At 44.6% G+C, this 25,592-nt stretch overlaps 1 protein-coding gene across 4 annotated transcripts in view; it reads right to left on the bottom strand.

Annotated features, from left to right (window-relative positions):
- Positions 1-25,592, bottom strand: part of OSBPL3 (oxysterol binding protein like 3) — a 297,701-nt gene that overhangs the window by 144,026 nt on the left and 128,083 nt on the right. For all 4 annotated transcript variants that reach the window (XR_012724374.1, XM_075315350.1, XM_075315352.1 and 1 more), the window contains one exon: positions 7,761-7,987. Coding sequence is in view for 3 of the 4 variants with exons in the window: in XM_075315350.1 (XP_075171465.1) it covers positions 7,761-7,853 (93 nt within the window). In the remaining variant the exon portion in view is untranslated. The remainder of the gene's footprint in view (positions 1-7,760; positions 7,988-25,592) is intronic.

Raw genomic sequence — 25,592 nt, 5'->3', positions numbered from 1 at the left:
GTAATTACAGCAGAGGAATGCTTGGGAAAGAGACAGCTAGACAGATTCGTTTCTGCAGAGGAGAGCTGCCTCCCAGGCATAAGCCTTCCTTTCAAAGTATCTTTGGAAGACACTTTGTCTACAGAGTCCAGATATGAATATTGGGGTTTTGCAAGGATCCAATAATTATGGGAGATAGAATTTTGGCGTCGTAGCGCAGGGACAAACAGAACGCATTCTCTCACATCACCATAAGCCTGGCAGAACCCCTTCAACAGCTGATTATAACATCGGCTAAATGGATGATTCTATACATCCCATGTTTCATCACTATAGAAATATAAATCGTAATAATAACCATTAATATATCTTCCACCTTAAACCTCTAGGGGTGGCGATATCCTGTAAGTGGGGGATCTCATAAAATTCTTATAGGCCAACCACATCCCACAAACAGACACTACATGAGCTCATCAAGGGGAGGTATATGGGCGTAATTTTGATTTACTAAAAAGCAGAAATTGGTTTGGTCCTTTGTAGTCCTTGGAAGGTACAGCTTGTTGTGGGCTCTGGCCATGGTTCCTAAGGAGCACCTCCCTCCTCCAAGCTCTGAGCCATTTCACTGTCATTGGGTTTAGCAATTTTCTTTCGTTTATGCCTTTTATTTTATGTAATTGCGAGCTATATTTAAATCTATTGTATATTTTTAAAAACTGTCTACTTTCAGATTAAATATATAAAACGTAATAGTTTTGTTCCACTTCCTCAATAAACCGCATCCCTGCAGCCATACGTCATCTGAAAGGGGAGTTTAATCAGCCTGTAAAGCGACTGGTAGTGGCAAATAGTGGTACAGTAGTTGCTTTTGTTATTGTGGAGTTGGCAGTGACAGCACCGAGGTATACTGTATATATCTTTATACCATGATCTAGAATCGGTTGTGTATATACTATACGCTCACTGTCAGTCCCCTGATAATCGGCCTAGTAGTGGAAACAGCCGTGGCCTCGTCCATTAATAGTCGGTCAATTGCATAATTGCTCTGGCGATAGGAGGTAACAGAATGCTGTTCATGACAAACTGAATTAAAGGGAACCTGTCCGGTCCACAATGCACCCAGAGCCAGGAGCAGTTCTGGGTGTATATTGCTAGTCCCTGCCTAACCATCCCTGTATACACTAACATAGATAAAGAGATCTTTAGAAACGTATTTCTAAAGATCTTATACCATATGCTAATGAGCGCGGGGACTAGTCCTCTGGGCGTTAGTTACCCTTGCAAGTCGGCTCCATTAGCATGTTAGTATGTCCCTATGGGTGTGCTAACATGCTAATGAATGTGCAGCGTCACAGGATGATCTTACTCACCTCTCCGCCGCCATCGCATCCAACGGGGGATTTCGGCTCAGTGCACATGACCCCGGAGTTTGGGTCCTGGGCACTATGAAGTTGAGTGTACGCAACCGGGCTTCAAATTGAAGTAGTGTGCATGACCGAAACTTTTTCTAAAGATCTCTTTATCTATGCTAGTGTATACAGCAGGGGTGGGGAACCTCCGGCCCGCGGGCCGTATACGGCCCGTGACGACTTTTTAAGCGGCCCCCAGGCACATTCACGGGGAATGTTCTGCTCTGGCAGCAGCCGCGCTTTTCCCGGTTGCCGGCCCTTTAAATCCCACTGCCTGATGCCCTGAGGGTAGATGCTAGAATGTACGGGCTCTATCCAGATCCTGACTTCCAGGACCTGACTGCAGCCCATACATTCTAGGCTTAACCCCCGGACTGTGCTAGTCTGCTCTGGTGGGCGGGGCAGCACGCTGCGATAAGTCACACAAGAGCTGCAGCAGATTTACCAGCCTCCCGGACCTGCTGTGTGTGTGACTGTCCCCTCCCCCTCACTGTGAGTACTCAACCCATCGCTGCCCCCCCCTCCCAGCTCAGCTTCAGTGCTGTGTACTCGCTTGTGCTGTGTGTACCCCTCAATGCTGTGTACCCCCTAGTACAGTGTGTACCCCCTTGTGCTGTGTATCCCCTAGTACAGTGTGTACTACCTAATGCTGTGTGCACCCCCTAATGTTGAGTACACCCCCTAGTACAGTGTGTACCCCCAGTGCTGTGTACCCCCTCAGCGTTGTGTAACCCCCCACTGCTGTTTGTACCCTTTGGGTGATGTCTATGCCCCCCCAGTGCTGTCCGCACCACCTAATGCTGTTCATGCTGCCACCAGTGCTGTCCATGCCACGATCAGTGCTGTCTGTGCCCCCCTTATGCTGTCCGTGCTCCCCAGTGCTGTGTGCCACCCCTCAGTATTGTGTACCCCCCAGTGCTCTGAACTCGCTACTGCTGTCTGTACCCTCCCACTGCTTTCTATGCCCCCCAGTCCGTGCCCTCCTGTTGAGGTCTATGCTCCCCCAGACCTGTCTGTGTCTCCCTACTGATGCCACCTAGTGCTGTCCATGATGCCACCTATTGCTGTCCGTGCTGCCTCCTAGTGCTGTCCGAGCTGCCTCCTAGTGCGGTCCGTGCTGCCACGTATTGCGGTCTGTGCTGCTACCTAGTGCGGTCCGTGCTGCTACCTAGTGCGGTCCGTGCTGCTACCTAGTGCGGTCCGTGCTGCCACTTAGTGCAGTCCTTGTCCCCAGTCATGTCTGTGCCACCACCAGGGCTGTCTGTGCCACCACCAGGGCTGTCCATGCCCCCCTACTGATGTATATGCCCCAGCCCCTCCTGTGATGTATATGCCCCAGCCCCTCCTGTGATATGTACTCCCAGTGTCTCCTGTAATATATGCGCCCCAGCCCCTCCTGTGATGTATATGCCCCAGCCCCTCCTGTGATGTATATGCCCCAGCCCCTCCTGTGATGTGTACTCCCAGTGTCTCCTGTAATGTATGCGCCCCAGCCCCTCCTGTGATGTATATGTCCCAGCCCCTCCTGTGATGTATATGCCCCCAGCATCTCCAGACCGAGACAAACTTGGAAAAGCAGCTCTGAGAAACAAGATGATCAATATCACCGAACATCACAGTCGCACTAAAGAGAAGCAGCTCCTGCCTCCACAGTAGGGGTGAGTTAATTAATCGTTTGACCAAATATAGCAGGGTTATTTTTCAAGTTGATAATGTTGTGCGGCCCCCAAAGGTTAGTAGGAAATTCCAAATGGCCCCCAGCAGTAAAAAGGTTCCCCACCCCTGGTATACAGGGACAGTTAGGCAGGGATTAGCAATATGCACCACTGCTCGTGGTTCTGGGTACATATTGGACCTGACAGGTTCCCTTTAAAGAGTAACTTTATTTGTTATGTAATTATTGATTACCTTACATTGCTGCCTTCTCTCTTAAATATCATACTGAGAGGGCTGCTTCAACTGCCTAGTTCATGCTCTTTTAGAAGCAGCTTTGAATTGTTGCTCTAGTAAAATACATACTCAAATGATAATAAATACGTTCACTGTCTGATCATGGGGAGGGGAGCAGAGACGCTCACATAGGAAGAGTGCTTGTAAATAGTGTCCGAGTCAAGATTCTTGCTACAGCAGCAGCTGAAATCTACTTCCAAGAAACACATGAACTCAGCAGTTAAATCTGTGCTTTCAGCAAGGTGTTTGAGAGATAATGGACAAAGATTCATAACTTTGTAAAGAAAGATCAATAATTCCATTAAAGAAAAAAATGTAAAAAAAAAAAAAGCAAAAGTGGGAGAAAATAAAAAAAAAATCTCACAGTTAGACTAAAATGCTTCAAAAGTTTATATTTAGCTCTTGGCATCAAGGCCAAAGAGACTTCCAGAGTCGGAAATCATAAAAAACAAGGCAGTTGGCAACTAAGGGTGAACAAGTTATTTTCTGCTCCACATTTAGGTAAATATTCTCCTAAAATCAACTACAAAATGTTGTGTGTCAGGTAAGGCTACTTTCACATATCAGGCACGATCCGGCGAAAAAACAAATGCGACGGTTCCGGCAAAAAAAAACGGATCAGTTGCATCAGTTTTTTCCATCAGTTCCTTCAGTTTTTGATGGATCCGCTGTGTTACTGAGCATGCTCCGTTCAAAAAACCAGATCCGGCGGCCATATCCGTTTTTTTGCCGCATTGTGCCAGATCCAGCGTCCATAGGCTTCTATTATAAAACACGCCGTACGGCGCCGGATGTGGTTTTTCGCCGGCGACAAAAAACGTTCCCCTCAGCGTTCCTTCCGGCCGCCGCACAAACAAATTTTGCCAGATCCGGTGAAAGCAGGATGGAACGCAAGGCCATCAGGCACAATCCGGCGCTAATAGAAGTCTATGGGGCAAAAAACGCATCCGGCGGCAACAGACGCTGGATGCGTTTTTTCATGTTTTTGCCGGTATTGTGCCTGATGGCAAAACACTGATGTGTGAAAGTAGCCTAACTGATTTTATTTTAGAAATCATTTGTATTATTGTATATTTTGCATCCTGTACTGCAGCTTACACATTCAGACCTAGATAGCTACAAACGGCCACTTTCAGAGTATTAGGACACGGAGACATTCCTCCCACGGTCTGTGTTGAACGTACAAATATATTTGAAGATTTGTTGCCTTTTAATTGGATTTTCCTCTGCTGCGCTTCTGTAGCAAATGATGAAAGGAACAGCTTTCTCTCTTCGTAGGCACTAAATTAAAAACTGCAATCTAGTTGAGTCAATGGCTTCCAAATACCGTAACTCCACAAAAATAATATATATAAGTTTTCTTTTAAGTTATTGAATCAAATTATATAAAGCAAGGATGGGCAATTAATTTTCCCAAGGGGCCACATGAGACTATTGTGGAGGGCAGAACCAATAGGCTGAAATTAATTCTGCTCAATATTAATATTACCATATTAATTATATTATTTCATATTAATATTAATTGTATAGCTCAATATTGAGCAAAATTAAGTCGCTAACTCACTACTACTGCTAATACATGCCATGATAGGGTTTACTGTAACGTGCATTCGCACCACAAACAGCAAATCAAAACCATACATTTTGGATTTTTATAAAGTTTTTAGAAAACCATGAAGCTCCTGTTTATTCAGTCATTGTACCTTGATCAATAGCCCCCCCCCCCCACCCCCTCCCTACCACAGTATGATGTTCAAACAGTATGGTGCCCCCACAGCCATCTTATCAGTATGGTGCCCCCATAGCCATCTGAACAGTATGGTGCCCCCACAGCCATCTTATCAGTATGGTGCCCCCACAGCCATCTGAACAGTATGGTGCCCCCACAGCCATCTTAACAGTATGGTGCCCCCACAGCCATCTGAACAGTATGGTGCCCCCACAGCCATCTGAACAGTATGGTGCCCCCACAGCCATCTGAACAGTATGGTGCCCCCACAGCCATCTGAACAGTATGGTGCCCCCACAGCCATCTGAACAGTATGGTGCCCCCACAGCCATCTGAACAGTATGGTGCCCCCACGGCCATCTGAACAGTATGGTGCCCCCACAGCCATCTGAACAGTATGGTGCCCCCACAGCCATCTGAACAGTATGGTGCCCCCACGGCCATCTAAACAGCATGGTGCCCCCACGGCCATCTAAACAGCATGGTGCCTCCACGGCCATCTAAACAGTATGGTGCCCCCACAACCATCTAAACAGTATGATGTCCCCACATCCATCCACACAATATAATATCCTCACAGTCCCCACATGCTATGATGCCCTCCCAGATGCAGTACGATGCCTCTCAGAAACAATATAATGCCCTTACAACATGATACTCACACAGCTATCCCTATATACACATTCACACAATAAAAAAAACACATACAGTACCCTGCTACTAGATATGAACAAACTTGAAAAAGATAAGTTCGGTGTTCATACCGAACACAGACTTTACTGAAAAATGAGTGTTCGAATTTGGCGATCAGGTGCTTTATGTATCCTCACCACTCAAGTGACTCAAGTCAGTCAAGTACAACCCGCTTGAAGTGCTTGAATGGCTCGCCATGGGGGAAAAATCAGCGTTATCGGATGTAGTGTACAGCCCCCCCCCCCAAAAATGAAAATGGAAAGAAAAAAAAAAAAGGAAAAACCCTGTCCACCCTCCTCCAGAAGTGTTCTGTTTATCGGCTGGCTGCAGGTGGGCAGAGACCTGAACTGCCCGATTAGTGACTTCCATTGAGGTTCAGGTCAAGTCTGAGTCCCAAATCGATCTTTAAATGAAGTCTGGCTGAACCAAATTTCCACGGGTTCACTCTTCACTACTTGTTATGTCATTGCGTCTGCTGTATAGGCTGCACATGCGGAATGGTGGAAGAAGGAGCCGGTAGCTCCCTCCTCCACCATAATGTTTACTGTGATTTTCATCCTGAAGATGCAGATAGCAGTGTTATCAGAATGCTGGGCAGGGGAGGGTGGCTGTGCATGGTGTGGCCCATGTGGAACTGTTTTCAGTCCTTTGGTTATGTTGGTTCGCGGGCTGTAGAGAACCGGATATGGTCGGCGGCTGCACTTTGTCCAGTTCTAATATTAAGAGATAAAACACTCAACGCTACAGAGTATAAATCATGCACAGTGATTACAAAGTACACAAATAATGTAACAACTGATGTCACTGCACAGGAAAAACAATGTCACTGCACAGGAGTAATGACCAATATCATTGTCATGAATTACCGTCAGTCGCAGTCCTCACTAATGTGACTAACTTACATTCTTCTGAGCAGAGGGCGCTACCTCCTTATATGCTAGGTCCCATGGCCGCTAATGCAGCTACTCAGGTAATTATGAATTTGGAAACCACAAAAGAAATTTTTTGAAAGGGGGCATTTTTATATTTTAAAGGGAACCTGTCACCAGTTTTTTCACTATGAAAACAAAAGTGTCACCTTCTGCTGCCCCTGGGCTGCATTCTATGAAGGTGCACCTTGTGCCCTGACTCCCCTTGCAGACCCCGAACATAACTTTATAAAACCTGACTGTTAGGTATGCTGATGACCTGTGGGGCGCAGATGGGGGTGCTCATTTTCGCCTCCTGTCCCTCAATGTGGCCTTCTTCAACATCCTCCTTTCATGATTGACGTGATGACGCCGCAATCACCATGCACACTGCTCGGCCAAATCTCACATCTGTGCAGTCATTCCCCCGGCTCGCGCAGGCGCAGTACACCCTCGCGCAAGCCAGTGCGGTATTTGCGCATGCGCGAGATTATGATCGGGTAAGAGGATGCCACAGGGGACGTCATTCACATTGCTGACCATAATCTCGCACATGCGCAAACACCGCACCGGCTTGCGCGAGGGCAAACTGTGCGAGCCGGGGGAATGACTGCACAGTCATGAGATTTGTTCAAGCAGTGCGCATGATGACGGTGGCGTCATCACGTCAATCAAGAAAGGAGGACGCAAACAGCGGTAGGAGGGGGGACAGAAGCCGAAAAAGACGACACACACCCGACTAGATCAGGTAATTAGCATACATGGCGGTCAGATTTTATAAAGTTATTTTTGAGGTCTGCAAGGGGAGTCGGGGAACAAGGTACGCCTTCATAGAATGCAGCCCAGGAGCGGCAGAAGGTGACACTTTTAGTTTCAAAGTGAAAAAACTGGTGACAGGTTCCCTTTAATCCACATCTAAATTAATAACCTACTTCTTTACTTTCTGGAAGCGATAACTGTGCTACAACACCCTACAGCTAACAGTGAGCGGCAGCAACCTGTCTGATTGTCACTCTACTGTGTAAGTACAGTAAATGTTTGTTAAAGCTCAACAAATTATATTATCCTTGCAATCCCAGAAATTGGCAAACTGACCTGGCGACTGCCCAGCTTTGAGGATCCACTGCTAGTACTCCGGGATGGAGACATCATCTTCTGTGACATTCCGAGGTTCCTCTCGTCCCCCATATTAATATTCTGATCTTGACTCAGGAAATGTAACAGAGGCTCCTGGTAATTTTCTTATATTGAGGCCGGAGAGCGCCAGATAGGCACAATTGCTTATTCATGTTCTGTTTGGTGTGCGCACATTCCTCCAGCTCCTATGGAGAGAAAAAGAACAAACCACAAGTCAGAAACTTCTGCAACTTTTATTTCTTACCTATTGTTTCAGTACAGAACATGCCCTTAGAAATACCATAGAGCGATGCTAATAATATGGGCATTCCTACAATCTGCATATTTCTACACAAAAGCTATTTTGGATTCATCTATCTTTAGACAGTATATTAAGTACAAAATCCTACCAGTATATGTACAATTATTGAAAAAAAAAAAAAAGGTTAATGGTTGACCAGTGTTAAAAAAAAAAAAAAAAAAAACACCAAAAAAATAACAAAACAAAACATAAAATGTCAAACAAAACTCTAAAATAAAACAAATGCCAGTAAATTAGATGATCGTTACATTCAATTAGGGATGATCCCTTCCGCATCGGGAGGTGATATTATTATTATTATTATTATTATTATAATAATATTTATTCACATATAACGCTATTAATTCCACAGCGCTTTACATACATTGGCAACACTGTCCCCATTGGGGCTCACAATCTAATTTCCCTATCGGTATGTCTTTGGAGTGTGGGAGGAAACCGGAGGAAACCCACACAAACATGAGGACATACAAACTCCTTGCAGATGTTGTCCTCACATCTACATGGGGAGATAAGGTATGCACACCAGTGACTATGTAAGGGGAATACATGAAATAGCAGAAACTGTGTGAATACTGACTTGAAAAATCCAATAGCTATATGAAGAGTGAAAATGTGAAAAATGGAATCTGCATTACTGCCATGAACATATGAATCAAGAGAAATTTAGCTACTGAATTGATCAATGCAATAGAGCCCCAACACTACGCCAAAGTATTAGGTTTTTTCACCCAGTTCAGACTTCGAATGGTGTTCCAAACGTTATTCGTTATTGTTAGTAGTTTTTCGTTTGTGAACCCTCCCCACCACACCTATTGCCAATCCATATCATACGCATAAATAGCCTGGGTCTCAGCTTCCCATACACGGTAAGTTTTTTAACTGCATGAGAGGACACACGAGCTAGGGACCTCAACGTAGAGAAATACTTTGGCGTAGTGTTGGGGCTCTATTGCATTGATCAATTCAGTAGCTAAATTTCTCTTGATTCATATGTTCATGGCAGTAATGCAGATTCCATTTTTCACATTTCACTCTTATTAGGCCATGTTCACACACTGCATTTTTTACCTGCGTTTTTGGTCCGTTTTTGCTGCAGAAATTTCTAGAAAAATTCTTGTAACCTTTCTGCAGACATTCCCCAACAAAACCTATGGCAAAAAAAATTAGCTGTGCACACTGCGTTTTTTTCTTAAGAAAATTCTTTCAGTAGATTGTCTTAAGAAAAAGAATGAGCATGTCACTTCTTTTCTGCAGCTAACTGCGTTATTTGCCATAGATAATTGGCACAATAATGTTCACACTAGAAAAATGATTTTTCTTAAGAAATTTCTTAAGAGTGAAGTATTAGTGCACCTGCGTTAAAAAACGCACCAAAATTGCACCTGCGTTTTTGCCGCGTTTTCGGTGCGGTTTTGGTGCATTTTAGGTGCGTTTTTAACGCTGGTTGTTCCCTGCGTTATTGTGCCAATTATCTATGGCAAATAACGCAGTTAGCTGCAGAAAAGAAGTGACATGCTCATTCTTTTTCTTAAGAAAATCTACTGAAAGAATTTTCTTAAGAAAAAAACGCAGTGTGCACAGCTAATTTTTTTTGCCATAGGTTTTGCTGGGGAATGTCTGCAGAAAGGTTACAAGAATTTCTCAAGAAATTTCTGCAGCAAAAACGGACCAAAAACGCAGGTAAAAAACGCAGTGTGTGAACATAGCCTACATATAGCCATTGGATTTTTCAAGCCAGTATTCACACAGCAGTTTCTGCTATTTCATGTATTCCCCTTACATAGTCACTGGTGTGCATACCTTATCTCCCCATAGTGATGTTTTTTTTAGGTTTTTGCACCCAGTTCAGACATAGAATGGAGTTCCAAAGGTTATTCCATATTTGTTAGTAGTTTTTCGTTTGTGAACCCTCCCCAACCACACCTATTGCCAATCCATATCATACGCATAAATAGCCTGGGTCTCAGCTTCCCATACACGGTAAGTTTTTTAACTGCATGAGAGGACACACGAGCTAGGGACCCCAACGTAGAGAAATACTTTGGCGTAGTGTTGGGGCTCTATTGCATTGATCAATTCAGTAGCTAAATTTCTCTTGATTCATATGTTCATGGCAGTAATGCAGATTCCATTTTTCACATTTTCACTCTTACATATAGCTATTGGATTTTTCAAGTCAGTATTCACACAGCAGTTTCTGCTATTCCATGTATTCCCCTTACATAGTCACTGGTGTGCATACCTTATCTCCATATAGTGATTTTTTTTAGGTTTTTGCACCCAGTTCAGACTTAGAATGGTGTTCCAAACGTTATTCCTTATTTTGTCCTCACATCTACAGTCATCTCTGTAGACTTCACCAACAACACTCAGACAGAGTGAACAGAGCTGGAACACCCCTATAAACTGGATGATGCCCTGCGTCCATCCCCTAACCCATGTGGTACTTTGTCATATAAGAAACTGTGCATATCTGTAGGTACAATATAGTAGTAATGCAACACAGCTTAAAAGGGGTATTCCCATCTCAGAAATGTATGATATATTCTGTGTCTGTGTCAAAAAGTCTGATCTCAAAAACGGTGATCGGTGTGGGGCATGTGTCTAGGAGTGAATGACGACATGGCCGCACATGCTTGGCTGTTACTAGGACTCCTAAAAGAAGTCAACGAAGCCAAACAAACTCAACCTCTCCATTGTCCATCTGTCTGGAGCTACTGCCAGGGGACCTTCATTCTGGAGATGGACCGCCTTCATTCTGGAGATGGACCGCCTTCATTCTGGAGATGGACCGCCTTCATTCTGGAGATGGACCGCCTTCATTCTGGAGATGGACCGCCTTCATTCTGGAGATGGACCGCCTTCATTCTGGAGATGGACCGCCTTCATTCTGGAGATGGACCGCCTTCATTCTGGAGATGGACCGCCTTCATTCTGGAGATGGACCGCCTTCATTCTGGAGATGGACCGCCTTCATTCTGGAGATGGACCGCCTTCATTCTGGAGATGGACCGCCTTCATTCTGGAGATGGACCGCCTTCATTCTGGAGATGGACCGCCTTCATTCTGGAGATGGACCGCCTTCATTCTGGAGATGGACCGCCTTCATTCTGGAGATGGACCGCCTTCATTCTGGAGATGGACTGCCTTCATTCTGGAGATAAATCTTGGGATCTATCCTAGCAGATTTGTGATAACAGCCTTGAGACATCCATGTTTTAAGGCTTATCAAAGGATCACTTACTGACTTAGAAGATAGCTACTAGGTGGCAATAGTAAGATAGCTGTCTTTCCTTCCAAGAAAGATACCATTTACATATAATTTTTCCCAATATTGACAATGTTATGTTTACACACAGCTTTTCTAGCTGCTTTTTTTTTTTTTGCAGCCAAAACCTTCTCACAGTACAACTGTTTTTATTCAAAAACGCTTTAAAGGGACTCAGTCAGCAGCTTTTTGCTACCTTATCTGAGAGCAGCATGATGTAGGAAAAGAGACTCTGAATCCAACGAAGTTTCACTTAGATTACTGGCTGCAGCTGTTTTGACACAATCAGAATTTTTAGCTGAGCCCAGAGAGCTGCCCCCGCCCACACCAAGCACTCTTTACAGAATGGACATTGACAGTGAGGAGTCAATCACAGCAGGGGGAGTATAGGAATGCTGTGTGAGTTTCTAGTCTTGTAATGATGAGGGTCTTGCAGCTTAAACAAACAATGCAAATAAAAAAAAAAAAATATCGGACTGTGACAAAACAGGCATGCATGAACTGTGTGTTAACCCTTGCAGCATGCAGGGTTCAGCTTACATAGCAAAACCCTGCTGACCGATTCCCTTTAAAAATGCCTTTGCTTTCTAACGCTGCAAAGAACGCTGAAAGAACGGACATGCTGCAGTTCTCAAATTGTATCAGGAAAAAAAAAAACAAAACGAAAGAAGAAAAACAAGCATGTGCATGAGATTTCAGAAATCTCATAGCTTTTGCTGATACTAAATTATCCTTTATCATGCATAAAAAAACCACTGCAAAAAACGTTGTGTGTTAACATAGCCTAAAGGGGGCTTTACACGCTACGACATCACTAATGCGAAGTCGTTGGGGTCACGGAATTTGTGACGCACATCCGGCCGCATTAGCGATGCCGTTGCATGTGACACCTATAAGCGATTTTGCATCGTCGCAAAAACGTGCAAAATCGCTCATCGGTGACATGGGGGTCCATTCTCAAATATCGGCACTGCAGCAGTAACGAAGTTGTTCCTCGTTCCTGCGGCAGCACACATCGCTCCGTGTGACACCGCAGGAACGAGGAAGCTCTCCTTACCTGCCTCCTGGGAGCTATGAGGAAGGAAGGAGGTGGGCGGGATGTTACGTCCCGCTCATCTCCGCCCCTCCGCTTCTATTGGGCGGCGGTTCAGTGACGCAGCTGTGACGCTGAACGAACCGTCCCCTTAGAAAGGAGGCGGTTCGCCGGTCAGGTAAGTAGTGCGACGGGTCCGGGCGATGTTGTGCAGTATAGGCAGCGATTTGCCTGTGTCGCACACAGATGGGGGCGAGAACGCACGCTGGCGATATCGGTACAGATATCGCAGCGTGTAAAGCGGCCTTAAGAGTCCATATTCAGCTGGTATAGTCAAAAAGATCAAAAATAGCAACAATAAGAGGAGATAAAAACTCCCCCAAAAATGTATTATAAAATGTACTCACAGCAAAAAAGGGCAACCAGTCCAGTTAGCCCAGGCCAACACATCCAATGCACAAACAGGATGCAGACAAGCCTCTCAACATGATGGACACTTCACAGGTGCAAGGTAAATTGCACACTAGTGGCGCGCATAGGGCACTGTTCACACTTGTATGCGCATGGTGTCCAGCCAGCAACCTATTACCACGCCCTTACTATTAGATTAGGCGGGTTTCTCGGACACTACTCACTGCAGCACGTAAGGGACAGAAATTCCACTATGCACGGCCGTATTAAGAGGCCCGGCTGCACCCCGCATAGTCAAAGTGCAAAAAAATACATATAAAATATATGTGAGGTATATATTTGATATAGTCAAAAAGAGCCAAATAACCCCTTCCCCACCAACAGTCAGATAAAAGTATATTATACTTTGGAACCTTTTTTCTTCTTTTCAGTCTGTTTGCCCCACAATGCATGTGACTATGTAAAATGTAACGCTACTGGGTTTTTGTCAGCTCATCTGATAACACTATTGGGGGATCGATATCTATTTGGGCAGAGACACAAAGCCACCTACACAGTAAAGATGGTAGATTACAATTCCAATAGTATTAAATAGTCATAATACAGAACAGCATGGTCTCCACATCCCTATAAATTAGCTGAGCCTATAATAAAGCCAGTGACGATACTCAGGTTATTTCAAGTTCTGCAAGCCTAAGGTTGCCTGAAGAAAAAAACCATAAGTAGCACAACTATAAATAGCCGAAGCCTGGGGAAATATTAATAGAAATTTAAATGGAGAGCCAAAAGGCAGAAGCCGGAGAAAAAAAACCCTAGCCATGGGATTTCAGTGTGGGAACCCATTGCCATGGAGATTAAACAAGGTTCGTAAAGAGAGTATATAAAAATAGAAAAGTACCTGGAAGAGCCAGCGCCGAGGTATTCAGACAACCTACACGTAGCGTGCAACGAGGAACTGGTCTTATGAGGACACTAAACATGGAGAATACCAAAGACAAAGCAGTGCCCTCCTATATATACGCCATAGTATGCCAATAAAGAGAGGCACTGAAGTGGAAACAGAGGGGTTAAAGTGAACCAGTCAGGTGCAATATGCACCCATAACCACGAGCAGTTCTGGGTGCATATTGCTAATCCCTGCCTAACCGTCCCTGTATACACTAGCATAGATAAAGAGATCTTTAGAAAAAGTATTTCTAAAGATCTTTTATCATATGCTAATGAGTTCAGGGACTAGTCCCAAGAGCCTTGCTTCCTTTGTGAGTCGTCCCCATTAGCATGTTAGTATGTGCCTGTGAGTGTGCTATCATGCTAATGAATGTGCGGTGTCAGAGGATGATATCACTCACCACTCCACTGCCATCGCCACCAGACGCTGGATTTCAGCTCAATGCGCATGATCCTGGAGTTTGGGTCATGCGCACTATGAAGCCGGAAGTACGCGTTCTGGCTTCAAACTGAAGTAGTGTGTATGATCGGAAGTCTGTGATCATGCGCACTGAGCCGAAATCCCCTGTAGGACATGATGTCGGCGGAGAGGTGAAAGAGATCATCCTCTGATGCTGCGCATTCATTAGCATGTTAGCACACCCACAGGAGTATACTAACATGCAAATGGGGGCAACTGACCAGGGAACTAATGCCCAGGGGGCTAGTGCCCGAACTCATTAGCATATGATAAAGACCTTTAGAAATACTTTTTCTATAGATCTCTTTATCTATGCTAGTGTATACAGGGACGGTTAGGCTAGGATTAGCAATATGCACCCAGCACTGCTCGTGGTTCTGGGTGCATACTGGGCCTGACAGGTTCCCTTTAAGGACGCGCTGCCTTGGAAAGAAAAGTCCAATGTGTCTGTTAGACAACGCACTTCGTAGAAACCATCTTCTTCATCAGGTCACAATCATAGAAGGAGAAGGTTTCTCTGAAGCGCGTTGTCTAATAAATCCCCCTTAAGACACAGACTTCTCTCTCTCCACGGCAGTGCGGCATTAACCCTTCTGTTTCCGCTTACTGTCTACACCTCGTAGGGCTTCAGCAGCCACTGCATATCTACGCTTTTAATTGGTTGTGACTCTTACAAGGTCTCCATAGTATTCGCCCATTGTTTCCCACCCTAAAAAGATCCTATTGGCGGTTATGTCATGTTCAATTTCATAAAAAGATTTGGTAAAGTACAGCAATTAAATGTATTTCTATTATAAAATGCTACTAAACGTCTATTTAATCACAAATCACAGAGTAGTAAGCCGCTATCGGAGGTCAAAGACTCACTAAACAAGTGGTTGTACAGAATTAGAAAAAGATTTCTTCCCCCGCCCAAAACCCCAGTGCCACCACTGTTTGAACCAAATTTTCAATATGAAAACCCTGCTTTATAATTAATTCACACGCCGCAGATTTGGTGGCAATCATTTCTATAACTCTACCACCAGAGGTTGCGGAGCATGACTTTAGAAAAAATGGATAAACAGAAAATAAACAGGTCTAAAGCTGGGCTTACATAGGACAACCACCGGAGTTGAATGTTCTCGAATCAGCAACGTGTTTGTCGACCAATGGTGGTTTCATAGCCTATGTGGACAGGTAGATGAACACAGAATGATCAATAACTCGCTCAGTGAGAGTAAGCCATCATTGTTCTCGGTAGAACAGGTCACATTTCCTCAGGAGATCTTTTAAGCCAGCTGAAAGATTAGTTCACCAGATGAACAAGCAGTTTCCTCATTCTTCGGGTGATCTTCAGCCTGTTTTATAATGCATGATTAATCCAAAAAGTAAAGCTCCTCGAAGCACTCCTTAGTAATTGTGCAGTTTAAAATGCACCAAAAATGGGTGGCTCGAAATATAATTTTCATCTTAAATCTCTATTTAGTGCCATAATCTAAACTATTTTCTAATATACTTGAATTAAAATTCCCTATCCTCCTTTGACTACACTAACTGCTTTTCTCACAGCCTCCTCTCTGATGACGCTTTGTTTGAGAATGTTAGTGCATGATGAGATACTCAAACAAAGCGTCATCAGGGGCAGAGATTGTGATCACTGACAGCCTCGGCCCTCGCCCTGAAATGAAGCATCATCAGTGACTTTCTTTTTAGGGGCTGGGATATTCCCTGTGCACTGTGCTACGTGCACAGTGTGCTCTCTTGCGGGGGCGATGCTAGTCTCTGTAAGCCACTAATTCATCTTACAACACACACTAACAGTGCGCTCTGGTGCTATATGCTTACCTGTGCCAGCAACAGAATGTATGCGGTCAATTTGCACAATGTTCAGGGTGCAGGGACAAACCCAGCCCCTGAAATGAGCGTCACTAATGAAAGCTTCATTTCAGGGAGGAAGCAGGGGCTATGGAATTTACCACAGACTCATCACCCTGATGATGCTTCATTTGAATATTCCAGCCTGCATTTCGATTCTTAAAGAATCATAAAAAAAAAAAGGTGTAAAAAATAAAATACATTTAGTGTAGTTAGAGAAGGATAGGGAATTTTTAGTTCAAGTATATTAGAAAATAGTTTGGATTATGGCACTAAATAGCTGAGGATTTAGGATGAAAATTAAAGTTATATTTTGGACCACCCCTTTAATATTAGGCTGACCGCTCCTGTTTTGCAGAAGTGTCATATCATCACAGTTAGGATTAAAATGAAAGATAACACAAGATTCCTCATTTACAATAGGTGAGATGGAAGCACACCTCCTCCTCCTCCCTGCACAGTGACCTCTGCACAGATAACAGAGCATGCCTGGGAAACTGTCACAGTACACCCCTGTGGGTGTGCTAACATGGTAATGAATGTGCAGCGTCAGAAGATGATCTCGCTCACCCCTCCGCTGCCATCGCGTCCAACGGGGGATTTCAGCTCAATGCGCATGACCCTGGAATTTGGGTCATGCGCACTATGAAGCCGGGTGTACGCGTCCTGACGTCAAACTGAAGTAGTGCACATGACCCAAACTCTAGGGTCATGCGCACTGAGTCGAAATCCACAATGGCGGCGGAGAGGTGAGTGAGATCATCCTCTGATGCTGCCTGTTCATTGGCATGTTAGCACGCCTACAGGGGCCCACAGGGACGTACTAACATGCTATTGAAGGGCGACTGACTGGGGAACTAACACCCAGGGGACTAGTCCCTGCGCTTATTAGCATATGGTAAAAGATCTTTAGAAACACTTTTTCTAAAGATCTCTTTATCTATGCTAGTGTATACAGGGACAGTTAGGCAGAGATTACTAATATGCACCCAGATCTGCTCCTGGATCTGGGTGCATATTGGACCTGACAGGTTCCCTTTAAGCTAAATCTTTTGACTGGAAGGGCTCAAAAAAGCTGGCAAAAACGCAAAAAGAATGACATGCTGCAGCTTCAAAAACACAGGAAAAAAAAGATAGTGTGTAGACCGCAAATTAGAAATCTCAGCTTTTCTGGGAGAAGGAAATGCATGTATTTGGGTGCATCTTTCACCTCAAAAATGCAACAAAAATACAATAAAAGATAATGCCTCATCACTATCACAATCTTGCCTGTAATGATAATGTGATGATGTCATGACGTGAGGCGTAAAAAAAAAAAAAAAAAAAAAAAAACAAAAACAAAAACAAAAACACAATCTTAAATGTATTTTGACATTACAGTTATTAAATGGATGGGAGTACAGCTGGCTTTTCATATTAAGCATACAAGCACATACCTCCACCCAGATAAATCTTCAAATATAAGCCCCACCATAATCACTCTCCCTATTACGCAGTTCACACCACCCACCCCAGGGGTGCACAATATTTGTTTAGGTCAAAGGGCCACATCGCCATACTGAACCAATCCCAAGGCCCGCAAAAATTGTAAAGGTGTACTTACATGTGCATATCACCAGAATCAACATCAGTTCATTAATACATCACCAGTAGCAAGTTTTTAATATTTCGATTTTTTTTTTTTATGGAGCAAGCAAAAACTAATAAAAAAAAAAAACTAATAAAAAGAAGAAAATCAGTGTAAACACACACTAACTTGAACTGAGTTTTTGGAGCAGAAACTCAACAAATTCTCCACAATCTCAAATGTAAAAATTTTGAGGAGTTTTAATATCACTATGAAGCACGTTATGGATTGCTACGTGTACAAGAACAGAACCAAGCGTCAGCACATGTATGAGGCACCAATACCACTGTCAGTACATCAATGCACCGCCAAAACTATCGACAGTACATTAATATTTCCCATGCTGCACCTCACTGTGTTGTATTCATCAATCAGGTGTCCAGCAGACCGGTGATTATAAAAGGGCATTATCGAAAGAAAACCTCTTCCAATTTCAAGCTGTCAGCAATGGCACCACATGGAAGAGAAATTAAAAAAAAATACTTAATACAACAAAGGTGAAGGCTGCAAGGAGATCAGCAAGCCTTTACTTATCAGTCAAAATACTGTAGAAAAATTATCAATTTTTTTTTACAAGAACGGAACTGCAACCATTTTACAGAGTCATCCAGGCAAACAACAGAAGCCAACACCTAAGGCTGCTTTCACACATCCGGTGTTTGCAGTGCGGCTCAATCCGGCTCAAAAACCTATGCAACGAATGCGGCGAAAAAAACCGATCCGTTGTATACGTTTTTCCCTGCGGCCTGTCCGTTTTTTTACGGATGCGGCTTGATACTGAGCATATGCGCAGTGCAAAAAAACCGCAGCCGGCAGCGGTTTTTGTCACAGGACGCCACATCCGGCGTCCATAGGTTTGCATTGTAAACCAAAAAAACAAAAAACACGCACAAAAAAAACGTGCCAGGCAACGTTCCATACGGCCGCCGCATGGGCTAAATATGCCGCATCCGGCAAAAAAGGACGCAACGCAAGGCCATGCAGCACAATATGGCGCTAATGCAAGTCTATGGGGGAAAAAACGCAACCGGTGGCAAAAAAAACGGTTGCGTTTTTTCTGCAAAGCGCCATATTGTGCCGCTCAGCAAAAACTGATGTGTGAAAGCAGCCTAAATAGGAGTGTCTTCAGATGAGAAGGATTAAAAAAATTGACATACAAGTTCACTGCAGTTAGCTAAAGAAGTATAATCCCAAACCACAGTGAGTGGTTCCCAGGATACAATACGGCGTACACTGCAGAGGAATGTCATGCATGGGTGTCGTCCATGAAAAGAGCCTCTCCTAAAGCCTATGTATATAAAACCTTCCCTACAATATGCCAGGGTCATGCAATAAAATATGAAACTACTAGGATTCTATACTAAGATAGGGTAGCCAGCACGATCTGAGCGTGCCATGCATCACATAAAAAGTGCAAATTCATGGATTTATTCCAACTGTACTATAATACAAAATGAGATTTTTAGCAAATACCGTATTTGATCAATTCTTTGAGCCACCCCTGCCACTTCATGGCAAATCTCAATAGGGGGGTCCTACTCTATACTATGTATTTCTTGTGCCATGCGGCCTCCTAGATAAATTAAAAGCAGAACCATATTCTATACTCCAGAGCAATGGTCCCCTACCTGTAAGCTCGGGAACCACATGTGGCTTGCGATCCTGCGATTTATGGCTCGCGGCTGTCTTCCAGCTTGGTACATAAGTACCAGGGCTAGCAAACAGCTATGAAGAGTAGATCTCTAGATGGTGACTTTTCTGTGTAGCGCAACATAGAAGAGCAAATCTAATTGGGGGTAAGGAAGGAACACCTGGGACTTGGTTTACTGCCTCAGTGTGATTTCTGTGGAAAAGCTTTGGCTGTGATTATACCGGTAATGGGGCTCTGGGTGCCACTATTGTGAGGGGGCAGGAGCTAGATGTGGCTTGCGACCCGCTCTCAAAGCTAAATGTGGCTCATGACCCTTTTTCAGGGCAAAATGTGGTTCTCAAGGTGAGAAAGGTAGGGGACCTCTGCTCTAGAGTTATGAGACCAAGATAAATGTTTTTGGAACCAATGGCTTCAAAATGGTATGGGGTCACAAAGGTGCGGAGTACAAATTAAAGGGAACCTGTCACCATTTTTTTCAGAATTGAACCAAAAGTATCACCTTCTCCAGCTCCTGGGCTGCATTCAATGAAGGTGCACCTTGTTCCCAGACTCTCCTTGCAGACCCCAGAAATACCTTTATAGAATCTGCCGCCACGTATTTAAATTAACCGTTCTGGTTGGATGGGCGTCCTTTTGTTCGGCTCCTGTCTCTCTTTCTTTCATAATTGACATGGATGACGCCTCACTCATAATCCAAGTTGCTCTGCAAAATCTCGTCGGTGAGGTCTTTGCACATGCGCGAGAATTAGGCGGGGTATGAGAATGACGCTGGTGACGTCATCCACATCGCCGCCATAATCTCGCGCCTGCACAAAGACCTCAGGAGCTCACGGAAGCGTACCTACGTTTTCGGCTCTGCCTGAGAACGGGGTGGAGCGAACTGCGCCTGCACGAATCGGGAATGTCTTTGCACAGGCAAGAGATTTTGCGGAGCAACTTGGATAATAAGGGAGGCGTCACACTTGTCAATCACGAAAGGAGTACGGCGGACAACGGCAGAAGGAAGGACAGAAGCCAAACAAAAGGACATCCATGCGTCCAGAACGGTTCATTTACATAAGCGGCGGTAGATTCTATAAAAGGTATTTCTGGGGTCTGCAAGGGGAGTCGGGGAACAAGGTGCACCTTCATAGAATGCAGCCCAGGAGCTGCAGAAGGTGACACTTTTGGTTCAATTCTTAAAAAAATAGTGACAGGTTCCCTTTAAAATGCATGGTGCCTACAGAGAAAAATGGTGGTGGCAGTGTCCTTATGTGGGGCTGCATGAGCACTGCTGGTGGTGGGGAGCTATACTTCATTGATGGCATTGTGAATTCACAGGTGTACTGCCATACATTGTAAGAAAAGATGCTCTAATCACTCCATGCCCTTGGTAGATGTGCACTTTTCCAACATGACAACGATCCAAAACACACATTGTATTTCTAAAAAATGGGGAGGGGGGGGTGTGTATGTATGTATGTATGTATGTATGTATGTATGTATGTATGTATGTATGTATGTATGTATGTACGTACAGTGCCTACAAGTAGTATTCAACCCCCTGCAGATTTAGCAGGTTTGATAAGATGCAAATAAGTTAGAGCCTGCAAACTTCAAACAAGAGCAGGATTTATTAACAGATGCATAAATCTTACAAACCAACAAGTTATGTTGCTCAGTTAAATTTTAATAAATTTTCAACATAAAAGTGTGGGTCAATTATTATTCAACCCCTAGGTTTAATATTTTGTGGAATAACCCTTGTTTGAAATTACAGCTAATAATCGTCTTTTATAAGACCTGATCAGGCCGGCACAGGTCTCTGGAGTTATCTTGGCCCACTCCTCCATGCAGATCTTCTCCAAGTTATCTAGGTTCTTTGGGTGTCTCATGTGGACTTTAATCTTGAGCTCCTTCCACAAGTTTTCAATTGGGTTAAGGTCAGGAGACTGACTAGGCCACTGCAACACCTTGATTTTTTTCCCTCTTGAACCAGGCCTTGGTTTTCTTGGCTGTGTGCTTTGGGTCATTGTCTTGTTGGAAGATGAAATGACGACCCATCTTAAGATCCTTGATGGAGGAGCGGAGGTTCTTGGCCAAAATCTCCAGGTAGGCCGTGCTATCCATCTTCCCATGGATGGGGACCAGATGGCCAGGCCCCTTGGCTGAGAAACAGCCCCACAGCATGATGCTGCCACCACCATGCTTGACTGTAGGGATGGTATTCTTGGGGTCGTATGCAGTGCCATCCAGTCTCCAAACGTCACGTGTGTAGTTGGCACCAAAGATCTCGATCTTGGTCTCATCAGACCAGAGAACCTTGAACCAGTCTGTCTCAGAGTCCTCCAAGTGATCATGAGCAAACTGTAGACGAGCCTTGACATGACGCTTTGAAAGTAAAAGGTACCTTACGGGCTCGTCTAGGACGGAGACCATTGCGGTGGAGTACGTTACTTATGGTATTGACTGAAACCAATGTCCCCACTGCCATGAGATCTTCCCGGAGCTCCTTCCTTGTTGTCCTTGGGTTAGCCTTGACTCTTTGGACAAGCCTGGCCTCGGCACGGGAGGAAACTTTCAAAGGCTGTCCAGGCCGTGGAAGGCTAACAGTAGTTCCATAAGCCTTCCACTTCCGGATGATGCTCCCAACAGTGGAGACAGGTAGGCCCAACTCCTTGGAAAGGGTTTTGTACCCCTTGCCAGCCTTGTGACCCTCCACGATCTTGTCTCTGATGGCCTTGGAATGCTCCTTTGTCTTTCCCATGTTGACCATGTATGAGTGCTGTTCACAAGTTTGGGGAGGGTCTTAATTAGTCAGAAAAGGCTGGAAAAAGAGATAATTAATCCAAACATGTGAAGCTCATTGTTCTTTGTGCCTGAAATACTTCTTAATACTTTAGGGGAACCAAACAGAATTCTTGTGGTTTGAGGGGTTTAATAAGAAATGACCCTCTGAATAAACTTTTCACAATTTAAAAAAAATAAAAAAAGAAATAACATTCTTTTTTGCTGCAGTGCATTTCACACTTCCAGGCTGATCTACAGTCCAAATGTCACAATGCCAAGTTAATTCCGAGTGTGTAAACCTGCTAAATCTGCAGGGGGTTGAATACTACTTGTAGGCACTGTATGTGTGTGTGTGTGTATATATGTATGTATGTATGTATGTATGTATGTATGTATGTATGTATGTATGTATGTATGTATGTATGTATGTATGTATGTGTGTGTGTGTGTGTGTGTGTGTGTGTGTGTGTGTGTGTGTGTGTGTGTGTGTGTAAATACATACACACGCTCCATAGTTTGTCCAGCTTCCCTATACAGTATGGAAAGGATAGCCTGCCCGTGTCTGTCAGATGGAAGGGGCCTGTGGTTACACTAAACCTCCACCAACATGTATTTTGATCATGTCCACAAAACACAATGTGAACACAGACGTCTCACTATCTCACTATTTTACAAGAGGGAAAACCCTATCCAGATAAAAATAAGTAATGAGTCATTGGTAAAAGTCTAAAGCACTTGTGTTACACATGCTGATTGTATCATTCATATGTAAGCTTATGTTATTTATGGCAACAATTATGGTCACGTGGTGATAGCTCTGCCCTGGGCATGGCGATAAAATGGCACTAAAGAGATCACCTGGCCCTCTCCCGTTATACAGCACCTGGGAAACATCCAGATGGTCAGTAAATTAGTTATATATGTGTCATCACTGTTCATTACTGCTGCTGTTTACACACGAGAATGACAGAAAAATGTGCCCATTCTCTCATTTCTATGTATTTCAGGATGACCACACCGGAGAGACATTAGAAGAAAATATACCATGATTAATTAATAAATGAGACCTACGGAAGGATCGGGATCTATGTAGAGTTGAGTGATCACTACTTTGCCCACTGTAATGGCAGCTATATAGTGGGTAGCACTTTTGGCTGACCTGCTCTCCCTCAGTCCTGCAGGCCTCTTTTCTTCATATCGACTCCTGACTTTTCATTTCATATTCCCGCCTGAATGGGAACCCAATATCAGACTCGTGATGCAAAAATCACAGGCAGCATAAATCAAACTGGCTGCGTCACTGTGGCTGTGTGTACAAAACTGTGAAATTCTGTGGGGTTTCAAATAAAATATACATTGGAAAGCTGGGACTGTGCGTCTCCGATGACTAGTCCAAGAGGCTGTCCCTGGAGGCTTCTCCCTGGACCCCTTTCCTAGACTGACAGGCCCCTTTCTATACATGCATGTAGTGAGCGATCTATGAGTCCTTGATATAGGGGTGAGAAGAATCCACCGGATACCGGCCTCTTGGACCAGTCATCCGAGACACCTTGTTCCCCGACTGGCTTTTCAAGCTATATTTTCTCCGAAATGCCCCAGGGTTTAGAGCAAAACAGACACCGCTGCAATAGCGCAGCCAAAGCCTCCTTCATACTGCACATAGTTCGGTCAGTATGAAGCTGATGTTAAACTGCATTGATTCAATGGAAGACACTTGCTGTACACACAAAGTCCATCAAGGCCTTCATAGTGGTGCACAGAGGCGATATGACTCCTTCGTTAAGATGTCATTCACCTTGGTGTACAGGGATATGCAAGGTGTATGAGCGCCAATATATACATGAAGTGTATCTCTATAGTGCGGTACTGTATTGTCACAGATCATTGCTAATGATAATATTCATAGTGCTGCTTCCTATTCTCCCAGTACCTGTAAGGCTCTGTGCGCACTGGGAAGTGGAATTTTCTTGAGAAAATTCCGCATGCCCTCAAAGATTACCGCACCCGCGGTAAAAAACCGCGGGAAACCGCACCCGAAAACCGCATGCGGTTTGCCGCGGTTTGCTGCGGCTTTACCGCGGTATTATTCGCGGTATTGCCGCGTGCGGGTTGGGATGTGCTTTATTGCTTTCAATGCAATAAAGCACATTGAAGAAAAAAAAAAAAAAAAAAAAAAAAAAGTCATTTAATTCTGAGAGTAGATAGACAGAAGAATAGATAGAGGGATAGATAGACAGACAGAGGGATAGATAGATAGAGAGATAGATGACAGATCGCTGCATTTCCCACGGTCGGCAGTGAGTTCACATTACCGGCCGTGGGAAATGACCGGTAATTACCTCTGCTGCTTTCATTCAGCCTGTCTCTGTGACAGTCGCGGCTGGATGGAAGCAGCGCTGGACGTCGGACCTGGATTACGCCGGAGCTTTGGTGCGGGAGGGGTTAATAAAATGGTGAACGAGGCTTGTTTGTTTTATTTAAAATAAAGGATTTTTGGTGTCTGTGTTTTCTTCACTTTACTTACGGGTTGATCATGTCAGCTGTCACATAGACGCTGCCATGATCAAGCCTGGGGTTAATGGCGGTGATCCCCCACCATCATTAACCCCTTGTATTACCTTGCCACCACTGCTACACGGTGGCAAGAAGAGCCGAAGACACGCCGGTATTGTCGCATATTGCATGCGACAGTGCCGGGGCAGCTGCGGCTGATATTCTCGGCTGCCGGAGGGGGAGTGAGGCGGGGGACATTACCCCTGCCCCTCTCCCTCCCCAGCCTGAGAATACCGGGCCGCCGCTGTGTGCTTACCTCGGCTGGAAGGTAAATATGCAGCGGAGCCCACGTTCTTTTTTTCCTATATTTCCGTTTTCTTTCTATGTGTGTTCTATGTGTTCTGTGTCTATGTGATCTATGTGTCTGTGATGTGTGTGTGTGTGATCTGTGTGTGTGTTTACTCTGCTCCGCTTCCTCTTCCTGTAATGACATCACTTCCCTGCAAAACCGCAGACAGGCGATGCACATTACCGGAGGTAAACCGCAAAATACCGCAGGGAATAACGCAGGAAAACGCAGTGAACCGCACAGAATTTGCTGCCTGCGTTATTCCCTGCGGGATTTCTTGATTAACATTGAGTCAATGGAGAGAAATCCCGCAGCGACGTGCGGAAAAGAAGTGACATGCACTTGTTTTTGCTGCGGGATTCCCGCAGCAAAACACGCAGCTGTCAAATTCCGCCCAGTGCGCACAGGATTTTTTTTCTCCATAGGATTTGCTGGTGATTCACTGCAGAGATGTTATGAACATTTTCTGCAGCGAAACATGCAGCAAATCCGCGGCAAAATCCGCGAAAAATCCGGTAAGTGCGCACATAGCCTAATTCCGTGTGACACTGGAGCTGCTCCTTGGTGCTCCCCCTCTCTTCTGGGACACTGCCTGTTCTCTGCCAGTAGCTGCCCACCCC

This window comes from Anomaloglossus baeobatrachus, chromosome 6, assembly GCF_048569485.1.
Source record: "Anomaloglossus baeobatrachus isolate aAnoBae1 chromosome 6, aAnoBae1.hap1, whole genome shotgun sequence".
Taxonomy (NCBI): Eukaryota; Metazoa; Chordata; class Amphibia; order Anura; family Aromobatidae; genus Anomaloglossus; species Anomaloglossus baeobatrachus.
This window is presented reverse-complemented; position numbering and strand designations above follow the sequence as displayed.